We start from the raw sequence: 14408 nt of genomic DNA on the forward strand, positions 1-14408 counted from the left end.
TAATGAATCAATCGGACATTATCGGAGCAATGAATCAAGCCACGATCTTTTTCAAACTTTAATCAATAGTTAATTCCAAAATAGGAAATAGGTTGTGACCTCAGTGCCCTCGCTGACCCAGTGCAGTATATTTCAAAGAGTAGTCATTTATATATCAAGGGTTTAAATGTAATTAATACATGCTTTATTCTTTTTTATGTAATATAGTATAAAGTAAAAATCTAAAATCACATCTTTGACAGATTCTTTATTTGTTCCCATTTAGAAATCCTCAATATTAAATTGCAACATGCCTTTCTTGTAATTGCTTATAATAGGGATTTCTAAGGTTTAATGTAAATGCATCCTTTCTAGTCTTCTGCAGGGTGTACACACCAGATCACTCATATGTGACCATCCGCAGCCGTTTGTCTTGCCGCGTGGGAGAGATTCTGGCTCTGGTGCGGGAGAAGTTGCAGTACAGCGAGGATCAACCCACCCAGCCTGCTAACCTCATATTGGTGGCGGTCACGTCTTCTGGAGGTGATTCAGACAGATACACATGCATAAACTTCAACAAATACACCATATTCCTGTGAATTAGCCAGAGCCAATATGTGAGCTCAGTCTCATGAATACATAACTTGCATATTCATTTCAGAGTCATCTGCAGCTAGTCAGTCTTAACATTGAAAATTGAGCAACATGGAAATATTTAAGGGTCTTCTTTATTCTTTATACGTCTTCAGGAGTAATGTCTTAGGATCCCTGTAGTGTTATTTTTAGCATAGAATATTTATGTATAAATGAAATAAATTGCAGGCAGTGGAGCACTGACAGGAGACATGGGGGTGTTTAGGCTTGCGTAGTTGAATGTCACACTAACATATCAGTGCAATTTGTGTTTGGACGCAGAGAAGGCCGTGTTCCGTCCCAGCGATGAGGCCGTCTTCACCACCCTGGGCGTAAACACCCACCTGTTTGCCTGTGAGCCTGCAGAGCTAGAGAGCCTGGTGAGTACACTATGGGTGATGGACATGCTCAGGGGTATGTAGCACAGCCCTAACAACAAAATAAATTTGCTCCCATTATTTTGGTCTGTTGGTAAAATGCAGATGTTAAACTCAGACCACGTGCTAATGTAGCTAATAAACTAAGACTGCTTTTACTCCTTTACATTGAGCTACATTCTGCTCGCTGTTTATCGCTACTTATCTTTACCGATCTGTTCAATGCGCAATCTCTTTGGTTTGATTTGTTTTGTCGAGACTTCCAACAGCGTCTCACCAATCAAATGTAGCCACTAGCGACGATTGACTCCATTTCACAAATCAAACATAGCTTGAGAGCCCACTGCTGTTAAAGCTGAATAGTTACTTCACGGAGTGAACATGCAAACACACACACACAGACACAGAGATTATGGTTTATGTGCAGACTGCCTTGTTCTTGTTGTTCTTTGTAATCTCTGCCTATTGAGCCCACTGTTTTGTTAATGAACATGTAAATACACAGAACTAGACACACACACAGCACACACACAGTTTAGTGGTTATGTAAACTTATGTACGGACTGCATTTTTCTTCTTGTTCTTATTCTGTGTAACCTCTACCTACTGAGCCCATTGTTGTGTTATTAAGTTACTGTGTCTGAATATAATTTAGGGAATCTATGTTAAAGATTTAATTTATTATTGTTTTAGTTGTTTAAGAGATACTCTAAGAGATATTCTCTAATTTGATTATTAAACAAAGAAGTTACTCCGTGCTTGAGTAGTTTTTTCACTTAGTACTTTTTACTCTTACTTAAACTGGGTGACTACTGTTTACTTTTGCTTGAGTCTAAAGTAACAATACTTGCGTACAATTTATGACTACTCTATCCACCTCTGCTTTTAATAAAATTCAGAAGAAGTTTCCTCACCATTTGCTGACTCTTCAGTCTGTTTTAAAGCTGGGAACTGGTCTAATGTGTTTACGAAGCCCCAGTGTTATTAAACGAGTAAAAAATCTAAATGGCTAGACTTGCTCCAGGGAAGAGAAATGGCAAAGACAGCTCCAAACTTTGAAACACATTAAAAGAGATGATGATAATGCTTCATTAATGCTCTATAGGTGGGTAATAATCACTTATTTTTGTGGTTTAGATTTGAGTAGGAACCCACTCTAAATTCTGGAGACTGCTAACTGCATAAAAGTAAACAGAATGCTACGTTCCACCTTAAAAGATGTGGAGCTTCTGAATGTAAACAAACCAGATAGAACTGTTTCCCACAATCATAAACGTTCCCTTTAATGGACGGAGGTTCAAATGGAGCTTAGTGGTAAAGAATCTGATACTTAATTTATGTTTGTCTCTGCTATTGTTCGAAAAAAAAAAGGCTTGAAATGTGCTGTGGTGTTCTCTCAACACGTTCACGTTGATTATCCATCAGTCAGTGAGTGATTGCTATGCTGCTAACAATTTCTGTATGTGCTTCCATTAGATGCCCCTCCCTGAGGAAATCCACTGGTCACCTGGAGACAGCAAGCTTCATGACATGAGTGCAGAGGAAGTAGCTAATCAACTGGTGGTCTTCGACTGGGAGTTATTCAGCTGTGTGCATGAGGTCAGAAAATAAAAAAAATAAAATCAATGGACACTAATCATTAGTCTTTTCCCTACCGCTAAGTATTTTGACCTCTTTCAAAGCCCCACCAACTTTTTTTCTCTTTTTTTGACTTCTGTTAGTCTATATCTCTCTTTCTTTATCTTTCTACTTTTTCTTAATTTTTTTAATCTTAGTAACTTTTATTAATGTCTATTTGATTGTTGCTCTCACTGTTAGATTTCTCTAAAACACAAGCCACAAAGAAGGAAAGTCACTACATGTGCTGACTGTATCTTTGTGTTCTCGGCTGTTGGCTGGATGTTTGAACAGGTGGAGTTTGTGTGTTACGTGTTCCATGGGGAACAAGCACGCTGGCGCCCCCTCAACCTGGAGCTGGTATTGCAGCGATGCAGTGAGGTGCAGCACTGGGTGGCCACCGAGATCCTGCAGTGCCAGTCACTGCCAAAGAGAGTGCAGCTGTTGCGCAAGTTCATCAAGATAGCAGCTCTGTGAGTGTGTGTGTGTGTATATGTGTTTACAGGTGCATGCATTTGCGTATTGGTGGGTTTGTTTAGCAAATTTGACTGTTGATAGACATTAAAGCAACGTTTTAGTGGCTAATTTGGAGTAACTGATCAGGGCTAAAATCATTAGTATAACCCTGTTTTATAGTGAACTAGCTGTAACTACTTTTGGTGCCACCATGGTGTTCACTTGAAAATATCATCAGATTTAACTGACTTTATTAGTTTATTTTAAAAGGAAACGGGGGAAATTTTAACTTTGGTGTTGGTAAAGAATTTAGAGTGTAACTTGGATGTTATAAAAACCACATATATATATCCACAATTAATTCATTAGTCTTCCAATTTCAGTAACAATATTTTCCTTAATAATCGGTATGCTGTTGAGGTCTGTTAATATTATTAGGTGTTTGTTATATGATAACTTCATTGTGCTGGATATGTTGTAGGTGTAAGCAGCAGCAGGACCTGCTGTCTTTTCTTGCCATCGTTCTGGGACTGGACAATCCTGCAGTTAGCCGCCTACGCCTTACCTGGGAGGTCAGTTCTGTTTTTCTCTCTCTTACTTTTCTCTCCCCCTCTTGTTGCTGTCCATTTCTATCACTTTCTACATCTACATCTCTTTATTGCTCTCTCAGTTTTCTCTTTCTGCGGTTCTCCCTTTTTTCTCTCTCATGCTCTAAATGTTCCTTATCTCTTCCTGGTTTTCTTACACTCTCTGTTTCTCACAGTTCCTTATCTCTGGTTCTCTCACTGTTTTTTCTTTTGCTCTCATAGATCATTCCCTCTCTTTCTGGTTCTGTCACACTCTTGCTCTCATTGCTCTCACGGTGCCTTCTGTCTCTCTCTTTCTCTCTCGCTCTCTCTCTCTCTCTCTCTCTCTCTCTGCCTATGGTTCTCTCACTCTCTTGTTCTCTATTGCTCTCACACACCAGCTGTCTCTCACACTCATTTTGTCTCACTTGCTTGAATAGACACATGAGCACACACACACACACACACTGTTTTCCCTCTTTTCATTTGGTAAGAGCTGAGTGTTATTCCTGGCAGAGGCCTATTAGCTGTTGTCATAGCGACGGAACTGACTAAGCAGCACCTTTCAAAAGGAAACACTTCCCAAACCCACCTTTCCATTTTAATGCCAACTGACATTTTCCTTCATCTCTCTAACTACAGCTCGCATTACATACACTTTTTTAAAAAAATTTTTTTCATTTTACACTTTTCCTTTTTTTTCTTTTAATTAAATATTTTTTTTTTTCAGGGCTTGCCAGGAAAGTTTCGGAAACAGTTCCAGCAGTTTGAGAGCCTTGCAGTAAGTTTTTTGGGTCGTCATAGATCAAAATATTCACTCAAAACTGACTTGAAATCAGCCTTTTTCTAACTTTGAGTGTTTGTGTCTTTGTGGCTCAGGACCCCTCCAGGAACCACAAGTCATACAGGGACCTGTTAGCCAGTCTGAGGGCCCCGCTTATCCCATTTACTCCACTGCTGCTGAAAGGTGAGCCTTCAAAACATTATTTTTCTGAAGGTACATTTTTGCAAAACTCCCCCCACCCCCTTTTTTGTTTTTCTTTACACTTATCTTTTAATTTTAGCCACATGTTGCGTAACACGTCCATACTGTGCATGTACTGTGCACCATACAATTAAATTAACTGTAAATGTGCACAAAATGCAATAGCCTGCCAACTCTAAACCTGCTGCAGTGTTCTATGTGCAGCTGCCGTACAGATGTGTTCCCATAATGCCCACTCCTGCTGCGGCAGTCCTGCTGTTGCCTGATTATAAAGCAGGCTAAAAGGCCCCACTAGGCTAATCAACACCCTTCTGTTCTCCACTCACTGCACAGGCAGGAGCCTGGATGCCCTCCCTGCTGGCCTAACAAACATTCTGTCCCCCACGTTTCTTCTCATAGCGGCCTCTATTACGGCAGCACACACACACACACTGTCCCTTCTGTTCACAATGCTACATGCAGGCTGCCATTTCTACTGACTAATGAAAATCTGGGGACATCTTGTCTTCTTATAATTTTTAGAGAGATATTTGATGTTTTGATTTTTATTGTTGTGTTTCATAATTACAACGATAAATGTTGTAATATAAATAAATATAATAATTAAAATAATATAGGCCAAGGGCGCCACAGTGGCGCAGCAGGTAGTGTCACAGTCACACAGCTCCAGGGACCTGGAGGTTGTGGGTTCGATTCCTATTCTGGGTGACTGTCTGTGAGGAGTTGGTGTGTTCTCCCTGTGTCTGCGTGGGTATCCTCCGGGTGCTCCGGTTTCCTCCCACAGTCCAAAAACACGTTGGTAGGTGGATTGGTGACTCAAAAGTGTCCGTAGGTGTGAGTGAATGTGTGTGTGTGTGTGTGTGTGTGTGTCGCCCTGTGAAGGACTGTCTGTGAGGAGTGTGGTGTGTTCTCCCTGTGTCTGTGTGGGTTTCCTCCGGGTGACTGACTGTGAGGAGTGTGGTGTGTTCTCCCTGTGTCTGTGTGGGTTTCCTCTGGGTGACAGTCTGTGAGGAGTGTGGTGTGTTCTCTCTGTGTCTGCATGGGTTTCCTCCCACAGTTCAAAAACACACGTTGGTAGGTGGATTGGTGACTCAAATGTGTCCGTAGGTGTGAGTGTGTGAGTGAATGTGTGTGTGTGTGTTGTCCTGTGAAGGACTGTTGTCCCCTCCAGGGTGTATTTCCGCCTTGCGCCCAATGATTCCAGGTAGGCTCTGGACCCACCACGACACTGAACTAACCTGCGCTTACAGATAATGAATGAATGAATGAATGAAAATAATATAGTTAATAAAATGTTAAAACTACTAATTACAACTTTCTGACTTTCAAACCATAAACAATTCTGTTACTTGTCAAACCTTTTCTCGGTTAAGTGGGAAATTCCGCTGTATGAGTTGTGAAATTTTGCTTTGTAGAGAAACGGTTTTACTTACAGTACTGATGATACTAACGCCAATACTGTCAAACAAAATCTACAACACTAACAAATAAATGAGAAATATAATGCCACACATTCCACTGTAACATGACTAGCCACTTTCTCTCTCTCTCACACACACACACACACACACAAACCTTTCTGTTGGCTGTGTTTACTTTTTACACTATGATTTGATAGGCACACCCTTTGTGCAATACCATATTGACAGATGACATTTATACATCACCCTTTTTTGGTGCCTTGTTTCCATTCCTTGAATTTTATGCCAAATCTTCTCTGCTTTATGTTCCTCTTTTATACCGACCTTCACACCACCGCACTTCCATTTTTTACATCAATCAAACCATATCGCTTTCTTTTTTCTTTCTTTCTACTTTTTAGGATGTGACAAGATTGTTTTTAATGTTTTCCATTTACATTCTCTCTCTGCCTTGGTTCACCTCCCCCTCAGCTCCTTCTGACTCTTCTCCAGAAGGCTGTCAGTACAGTTCTAGCATCAAACTTTAATCAGAGCTTTTCAGCGCTGACAACAGCACTGTGTCTGACTCTGACATTATACTGGGTTTAATATGGAGACTGCTGCAACATTTGCTATGCACATGTTTTTTTTTTTTTAAATATAATTAAAAAATTATAATTCTTTACAATTAATACAATACAATTAATTCTTTAACAATTATCTGAATGTTTTAAAGTGGCACAGAGAACGATGCTGGCTTTTGCTGTTTTTCATATTCATTTATTCATTCATTCATTATCTGTAACCCTTATCCAGTTCAGGGTCATGGTGGGTCCAGAGTCTACCTGGAATCATTGGGCACAAGGCAGGAACACACCCTGGAGGGGGCGCCAGTCCTTCACAGGGCAACACACACTCTCTCACACCTACGGACACATTTGAGTCACCAATGAACCTACCAATGTGTGTTTTTGAACTGTTGGAGGAAACCAGAGCACCCGGAGGAAACCCACGTAGACACAGGGAGAACACACCACACTCCTCACAGACAGTCACCCAGAGGAAACCCACACAGAGAGAACACACCACACTCCTCACAGACAGTCACCCGGAGCAGGGTTCGAACCCACAACCTCCAGGTCCCTGGAGCTGTGTGACTGCGACACTAACCTGCTGCGCCACCGTGGCACCTTTCACATTCATATTATATTATAGTATTATATATTTTTAAGAACTTTTCTGCTGTGTTCTTCTTTTTGAATTTATTTGGGTGGGAATAAATCTGACTTAAGTGATGTCAGATCTGCCACAGAACCAATGAGAGTAAGCAAAACATTTATGTCACTCATCTCTATAAAGACACTGCCTTCCAGCGCATTCAGCCCCTAAAGCCATGTTGAGATTGAAGGTGTTTCTCAGGGGGATGGCTGTAATGTAACAGATTGATCTGAAGGAGTGTGAGGGAGTGCAGATGGAGAAAAATGGTGTTGGTGTACAGCAGTCTTCCTTATTCCTTGTTACATAACAGAAGGCAATGAGCAGCAAGAGAAAGCTGTGGGGGAATGTGTTTGTGTTCATTTTATTGAAAAAGCTCAAGTTCTGGATCAACTTGGTGGCATCAAGGCTACCCAGTCCAAGATGGGTCCTGATGACTGTATTGGGTTTCACTGTGATTGGGTTGGAGTATTTAATTTGAGGAACTATGTGTACAATTTAGGTACTCGTAAACTCACTCTACATTTATACTATGTGTTATACACTCAAGAGCGGTGCAGGTCTCTGTGAAACTGTGCACCGTCAGTTTTCCTTTGAAAACTTTCTGAACTCTTGTGCAGTCAGCCTCATACACTGCTGAATAACTATTGGTGGCTGTTCCAGATATTTTTGTCTTTTGGGAACGTGCTGGCGTTGTTTTTGTGACTCACTGTTGCATTTTTAAACTTGTTTACTGCCTCTGGCCTTGCAGGGTCATGAGATCAAATATAGCTTGGACAACCTTTTGGTCAGTCTCTCTCTTTTTCTCTCTCTCTCTCTCTCTCTCTCTCTCTATTTCTCTCTTTCTCTCTCTCTTTCTCTCTCTCTCTCTCTCATTCTCTTGCTCTCTCTCTCTTTCTCTCGCTCTCTCTCTCTTTCTCTGTCTCTTTCTTTCTCTTTCTCTCTCTTGTTCTCTTGCTCTCTTTCTCTCGCGCTCTCTTTCTTTCTCTCTCTCTTTTCCCCTCTCTCTCTCTTTCTCTCCCTCTCTCCCCTCTCTCTCTCTCTCTCTCTCTCTCTCTCTCTCTCTAATGAAGCACCTGTATTCAGAGTCTTCCGGATGATGGCACGCAGTGCCTGGTCTTGACGTGTTCTATCGCTCCTTCCTCTTTTCACTTCTGCAGCGGAATAACATATTCATGCTGAAGAGACATTCATGCTGAGTCTCCCTGCAGCCATCAAACTTGCCCTGTGTCCTCGCTCCCCCCTCCCTTTTTTATTTTCATCTGGTGTGTGAGTGCCATACTTATGCTCTGCAGGGGAGCAGGCACCCTGCTAAGCAAGTGCTGACATGTTATTACATAACTATTCCTTTATCTGTAATCCCTCTTTTCTCTCTGTAGACCTGACCTTCCTTCACGAGAGTTGTAAGACCTTCCATGGGGAGCTGGTTAATTTTGAGAAGATGGTGAGTGCCAAGTCCAGTTTGCGCACACACACACATTAGTATATTATAATAGTATATTTAAACATGACGTGGTCGTGTAAATGGATAATTAAATCTTCATCTGAATTTGACTCCAATCTTCTTGGCTCAGTTTTGACATTGCACTTTAAAAATGTAGATTTTATATCTCATATCTTGGCAAATCTTGTCAAACCCATTTCCCTTCTCTTTAATGCTGATTGCTCATGATTTCTCAAAACCAGCGCAATGTGTCAAACATGAACACATCATACTTTCACGAGAGTGTCCAGTGTCCTGACTGTTTTTCTATTTTTATTTTTCTAAGCACAAAGTGGCAGAGATGGTGCGGAGCATCAGGCGGTACAGGAGTACTCCACTAGGTAGGATGACACACACACACACACACACACAGCAGAAACAGATACAAACCTGTCAGAAAGAATTACTTCAAAAAGTTACCGCACCCACCAAAATATGTACTACACACCTGTACACTCACACACACACACATTTATACACACACCTGTCTGAATGGATTAATTTTGAAGGAGCTCTGCTCCACCCTGCCACATCCCATCTGTTTTGAACAGCACAACCCTCAGGGCCAGAAAAACTTAAGGCAGCGCTTCAAAACACAGACGCACACAAACACACACACATACCATATTCGTAGTTAATACATTAGCAAGCACGTGTAAATGTGAGCTATCACTCATCTGATGCCATATTTTCAGTTACTCATTGCAGACTTGCAGAAGAGAGGCCTTAATAATACACGTTAGTAACAGGAAGCTTTTCTCAAATACATCTGAAAGGGCAATTTGCATCTGAAGCAGCGCTGTGGCTTCTAATACCTTTATTTCCTTCTCCCATGTCACTGTTTGAAATCACACCAATCAAAAAACAACATCAGTTGCACCATGGCAACCGTGGCATCACCACTGGCAGAAATGTTAGAACCGGTTGTCTGTGCCCATGAATCCTTTGATAATATGTCCATGGAGGTCCTCTCATGATTCTGAGGCTGTAGATATCTGTCTTAAAGCATGTGCTGAAACACAAGGCTCGTCGGGACAGCCGCTAGTTCAGGTGATTTGAATAAATGCTACGTAATCCAGTCCAGAAGAGCTTTTCTGGTCCAGACAGTTGATGTCTAAGGTGGCTACTTTCAGCCTACAGTTGATTTAGATCTGTGAACTGCAGTCTATTCAGGTTTGTTTGGTCAGCAATTCACAGGAAGGAAACACAGTAATTCAGACACTGAAGTCTATAAATGTAATAAAACTTATTACAAAAATAGTGGGCTTTTTCTGGTTTTAAACCTCAATGTGCAGTAATTCTACTGTTTTGGAAAAAAGACTGTGAGGTGACCCTTAAGTCCATCCATCCATCCATTATCTGTAACCCTTATCCAGTTCAGGGTCATGGTGGGTCCAGAGCCTACCTGGAATCACTGGGTGCAAGGCAGGAAAACACCCTGGAGGGGGTACCAGTCCTTCACAGGGCAACACACACGGTCACTTTTGAGTCGCCAATCAACCTACCAACGTGTGTTTTTTGGAGCACCCGGGGGAAACCCACACAGACACAGGGAGAACACACCAACTCCTCACAGACAGTCACCCGGAGGAAACCCACGCAGACACAGGGAGAACACACCACACTCCTCACAGACAGTCACCCGGAGGAAACCCACGCAGACACAGGGAGAACACACCACACTCCTCACAGACAGTCACCCGGAGGAAACCCACGCAGACACAGGGAGAACACACCACACTCCTCACAGACAGTCACCCGGAGGAAACCCACGCAGACACAGGGAGAACACACCACACTCCTCACAGACAGTCACCCGGAGGAAACCCACGCAGACACAGGGTGAACACACCACACTCCTCACAGACAGTCACCCGGAGGAAACCCACGCAGACACAGGGAGAACACACCACACTCCTCACAGACAGTCACCCGGAGGAAACCCACGCAGACACAGGGAGAACACACCACACTCCTCACAGACAGTCACCCGGAGGAAACCCACGCAGACACAGGGAGAACACACCACACTCCTCACAGACAGTCACCCGGAGGAAACCCACGCAGACACAGGGAGAACACACCACACTCCTCACAGACAGTCACCCGGAGGAAACCCGCGCAGACACAGGGAGAACACACCACACTCCTCACAGACAGTCACCCGGAGGAAACCCACGCAGACACAGGGAGAACACACCACACTCCTCACAGACAGTCACCCGGAGCGGGAATCGAACCGAATCGATTCGAATCGAACTTCCAGGCCCCTGGAGCTGTGTGACTGCGACACTACCTGCTGCACCACCGTGCCGCCCCGCAACCCTTAAGTATCTTAGACATTTACAAGTGAAATAAGCATTACTCCAGTCTTTATAATATACATGACTGCATGTAAGTGGGCATTCTGTGGGATTGGAATCAATCACCATCCAAGCCCACTTCAAACATCAGCCGATGACACATTATTGATGCGAGGAAGTCACAGAGCATCTGTTAGATTGGTCAAAAGCCCCCGGTTTTAGCCATTGACATTTCAGACCGCTTTGACACATATGAGCTGTTCTCACCCTCAATGGGTTTGAACTTTCAAATGTGACTTAGATGTGGGAGGTAATAGCTCTGTAATCACCTCTACAATAGGCACTTGCTGACCACCAGTGAAGTAGGGAACAGATTTTATGCTCGTCTGAGATCAATTGCGGAATGTAGCATATAAATGTACAAATTAAATGGAAGAAAAACATCGCTTCTGTGGTAGCTTGTGAGTCCAGATCTCATGTGAGAGACTGTGCATCGTAGACTGGGACTGAAGCAGATTTGGATTTGCAGAGGTACTTTTTTCAGAGGATGAAAGACAATGTGTAGCTATTCATAGCTCTCTACAACACTCCTCTCCACCACAGCCCATTCTCTGTCTTAGAAAAGGGGACTGAGCTCTTACAGTCAGTTGGACGTGTGTGTGTGTGTGTGTGTGTGTGAGAGAGAGAGAGAGAGATAGATTTCAATAGCTCCACCATGTGATGAGACCGAGCAGTGAAGTATAGCACCACCTACTGGTGGTCATAAGTCTTTCATTTCATGTTAGGAGTACTTTCAAATCTTTAGCTCATTTGCTGGATCAGAGGAATAACATTCCAGACATTATTAGCAGTGCATATTGGATATGTTTTAAAATTAAAAACAACAAAAGCCTTATTTAGGCTAAACATATAATTAATGTGTTGCTGGCGCCCCCTCCAGGGTGTATTCCCGCATTGCACCCAATGATTCCAGGTAGACTCTGGACCCACCGCGACCCTGAACTGGATAAGGGTTACAGATAATGAATGAATGAATATAATTAATGAATCCTGCAATGCACTGGTGCCCTGTCCCGGGTGTGGCCCTGCCTTGATGCCCAGTGGTTCTGGGTGGGCTCTGAACCCACTCTGACCGTTAGATAATTAATGAATGAATGAATTCTAATGTCACAGGTTTCAAATTAGTAAAAAAAAAAAGTTTAAAAAATCTAAGTCATTGTCTCTTTCTCTGTCTGTTGTAGTCATGGACGCAGAGCCCTCCCCATCTCACCTCCAGACAAAGGCGTATGTGCGGCAGCTGCAGGTCATCGACAATCAGAACCTGCTCTTCGAAATGTCCTGCAAGCTGGAGCCCAAAGACATGTAACACGGGGTATCTTCACGTATCCACACCCTCCAAACCCCACCCTCCTCTACATAAACCCCACCCCCTGACCTGCACTTTGACCAGTCTGCAAGCTCCGTTCACTCTGTCTCTGCTGCTCCGTGACAGCTGGACTGCTGGATCAGCTCTTACTCAGTAATGGTGGAGGAATAGCAGGAATTCTGCTATTATTCTGGGCACATGCTGGATTCTGGGAAACATTTAGACAGAGCTGAATGTCACAGAGCACATTTCATATTTAACATTTCCACACGCTCTGTTGATATCTGTCTGCAGCCTTCCATCGTGTTTCGCCAGTGAGCGTAGCTCTGTATTTCTGGGCTACGTCTGCCCACATTTACCTTCTTTCTTTGGCATCTTTAGCTTTTTTGTTCTATCAGTGAGCTCTGTCCAGTTTGCACTGCCATCAAGTGAATCATATTCAGAGCAGATCAGAGCTAATCTTGCCACTTCCTGCGTTTCCTCCAAATGCTTCAGAGGCATGGACTACGCCTCGAATCCACTTCTTTTACCTCGCACCAAAATCCCACTACACCATAAGACAATCTGACCTCTCGGACTTAAACCTGTGCCCTTTTTTTCTTACCCTCCAACTCAGCCAACACAGGCACTTATTGTACCAACCCCTCAGCTCTGTTTCAGACAGACGGTCTCTCAGCCATTCAGTCCCAAATCCAAGACCAGCTCTTTCATGCAGCGTTCTCTGTCAGTGCCTAGGCCCTAGACTTCTCACGTTACTTATCTGTGCACTAAGAGTCAAGTCAAGTGCTGAACTCTTCAAATTAAAGCCTGCCGTTAAAAATGCTTTCAGTGGGTTAAAAGCTTCTGGAAACCTGCTCAACATCCAAAGTTTCCTGTTTTCGCTGGAGTAACAGCTTCTGTATTTCTGTATTACTATCATTTTATGGAAATTTCTGTGAGGATTTGTTTGCATTCAGCCATAATACAGTGATGAACTGACTTGATTTAACAAAATTTAAAACCCACAGCGGACAAGAGATCTGTTTACAACACACTTTTTAAATCTGAGTTCACATGTATATTATTACTGTCAGAAACTAACTGGGCAAAGGAAAACATTTTTGACATTCAGTGTAATTCAGTGTATTTTATTTTATTTTTTTCATTTTAATCTTTGGCTTTTGTCATGAATAATTTAAATTGAAAGAAGCTGAAGCTGTTTGAAAACTGGTGTTTTTAAATTATGTTAAAAATAATTGGAGGCACAAGTTTTTCAACCTGTTAATCTACACTGAATTACATTTAATCCAGTGATTTCCTCCAAAATCCTTAGCGAAGCCATCATAAGCTATAAGGCAACACTGGTCTTGAATGGCCACAGGGACAAACTGACCGCTGCTGCCCACACCGTGTGAAGTGGCTCGTCTTGGATGTGACTCTCTCAGGATTTGTTCCTGGGACAGAGGCTGGTCTGGAAAGCCTCAGTGTACATATGCCGTGTAAATAGCTAAATAAATATGAAGACTCTATTTTATGTATGAGCTATGAGATGGACACTCAAGGAGAATATTTGTTTTGTAAATCTGAGGAAAAAACTGTATGTGTACATTTTAAAAGCTAATATTGAGACTGAGTCTACTGTCCGCAATGAAAAAACTTGTACAGTGTATCCTCTTGGTTTTGTTGCATTGCAGTTTTGATTTGGTTCCTATCCGTAGTGGATGACTTTTACATAACTTCTGATTTTGTTGCATTTCTTTGGTTGTTTGTTTGTTTTGTTTTTGTTATGTTTGGTTTTCTATCTGCGATCGATGAATTGTACAGCATGTACTTCGTTTAGTTGGATTATATTGGTTTCAATTTTTTTAAAAGCGGGTAAAACTACGATCTCTGGGTGTTGTTTTTGGTTTTTGTACAGAAGTCCGTGTTTACAGTGCGCTCCTCTGAAACTCAGACATGTCCAGTGAGGTGGGGTGGTGGGTGGGACAGAGGGAGGCGCTGCTCCACCCCTTCTCCACCTGAAACAAAAACGCATCTAAAATAAAGCCT

The 14408-nt window shown here is 42.5% G+C and overlaps 1 protein-coding gene across 3 annotated transcripts in view; it reads left to right on the forward strand.

Annotated features, from left to right (window-relative positions):
* The window catches only part of rapgefl1 (Rap guanine nucleotide exchange factor (GEF)-like 1), a 56246-nt gene extending 41838 nt beyond the window's left edge, over window positions 1-14408 (forward strand). For all 3 annotated transcript variants that reach the window (XM_066642152.1, XM_066642151.1, XM_066642150.1), the window contains 10 exons: window positions 355-522; window positions 895-992; window positions 2466-2588; window positions 2901-3079; window positions 3544-3634; window positions 4359-4409; window positions 4508-4595; window positions 8608-8672; window positions 8998-9052; window positions 12256-14408. In XM_066642152.1, the coding sequence (XP_066498249.1) occupies window positions 355-522; window positions 895-992; window positions 2466-2588; window positions 2901-3079; window positions 3544-3634; window positions 4359-4409; window positions 4508-4595; window positions 8608-8672; window positions 8998-9052; window positions 12256-12380 (1043 nt within the window). In that variant the 3' untranslated portion in view covers window positions 12381-14408. The remainder of the gene's footprint in view (window positions 1-354; window positions 523-894; window positions 993-2465; window positions 2589-2900; window positions 3080-3543; window positions 3635-4358; window positions 4410-4507; window positions 4596-8607; window positions 8673-8997; window positions 9053-12255) is intronic.

The sequence above is a fragment of the Hoplias malabaricus genome, chromosome 13 (genome assembly GCF_029633855.1).
Source record: "Hoplias malabaricus isolate fHopMal1 chromosome 13, fHopMal1.hap1, whole genome shotgun sequence".
In the NCBI taxonomy this organism is placed as follows: domain Eukaryota; kingdom Metazoa; phylum Chordata; class Actinopteri; order Characiformes; family Erythrinidae; genus Hoplias; species Hoplias malabaricus.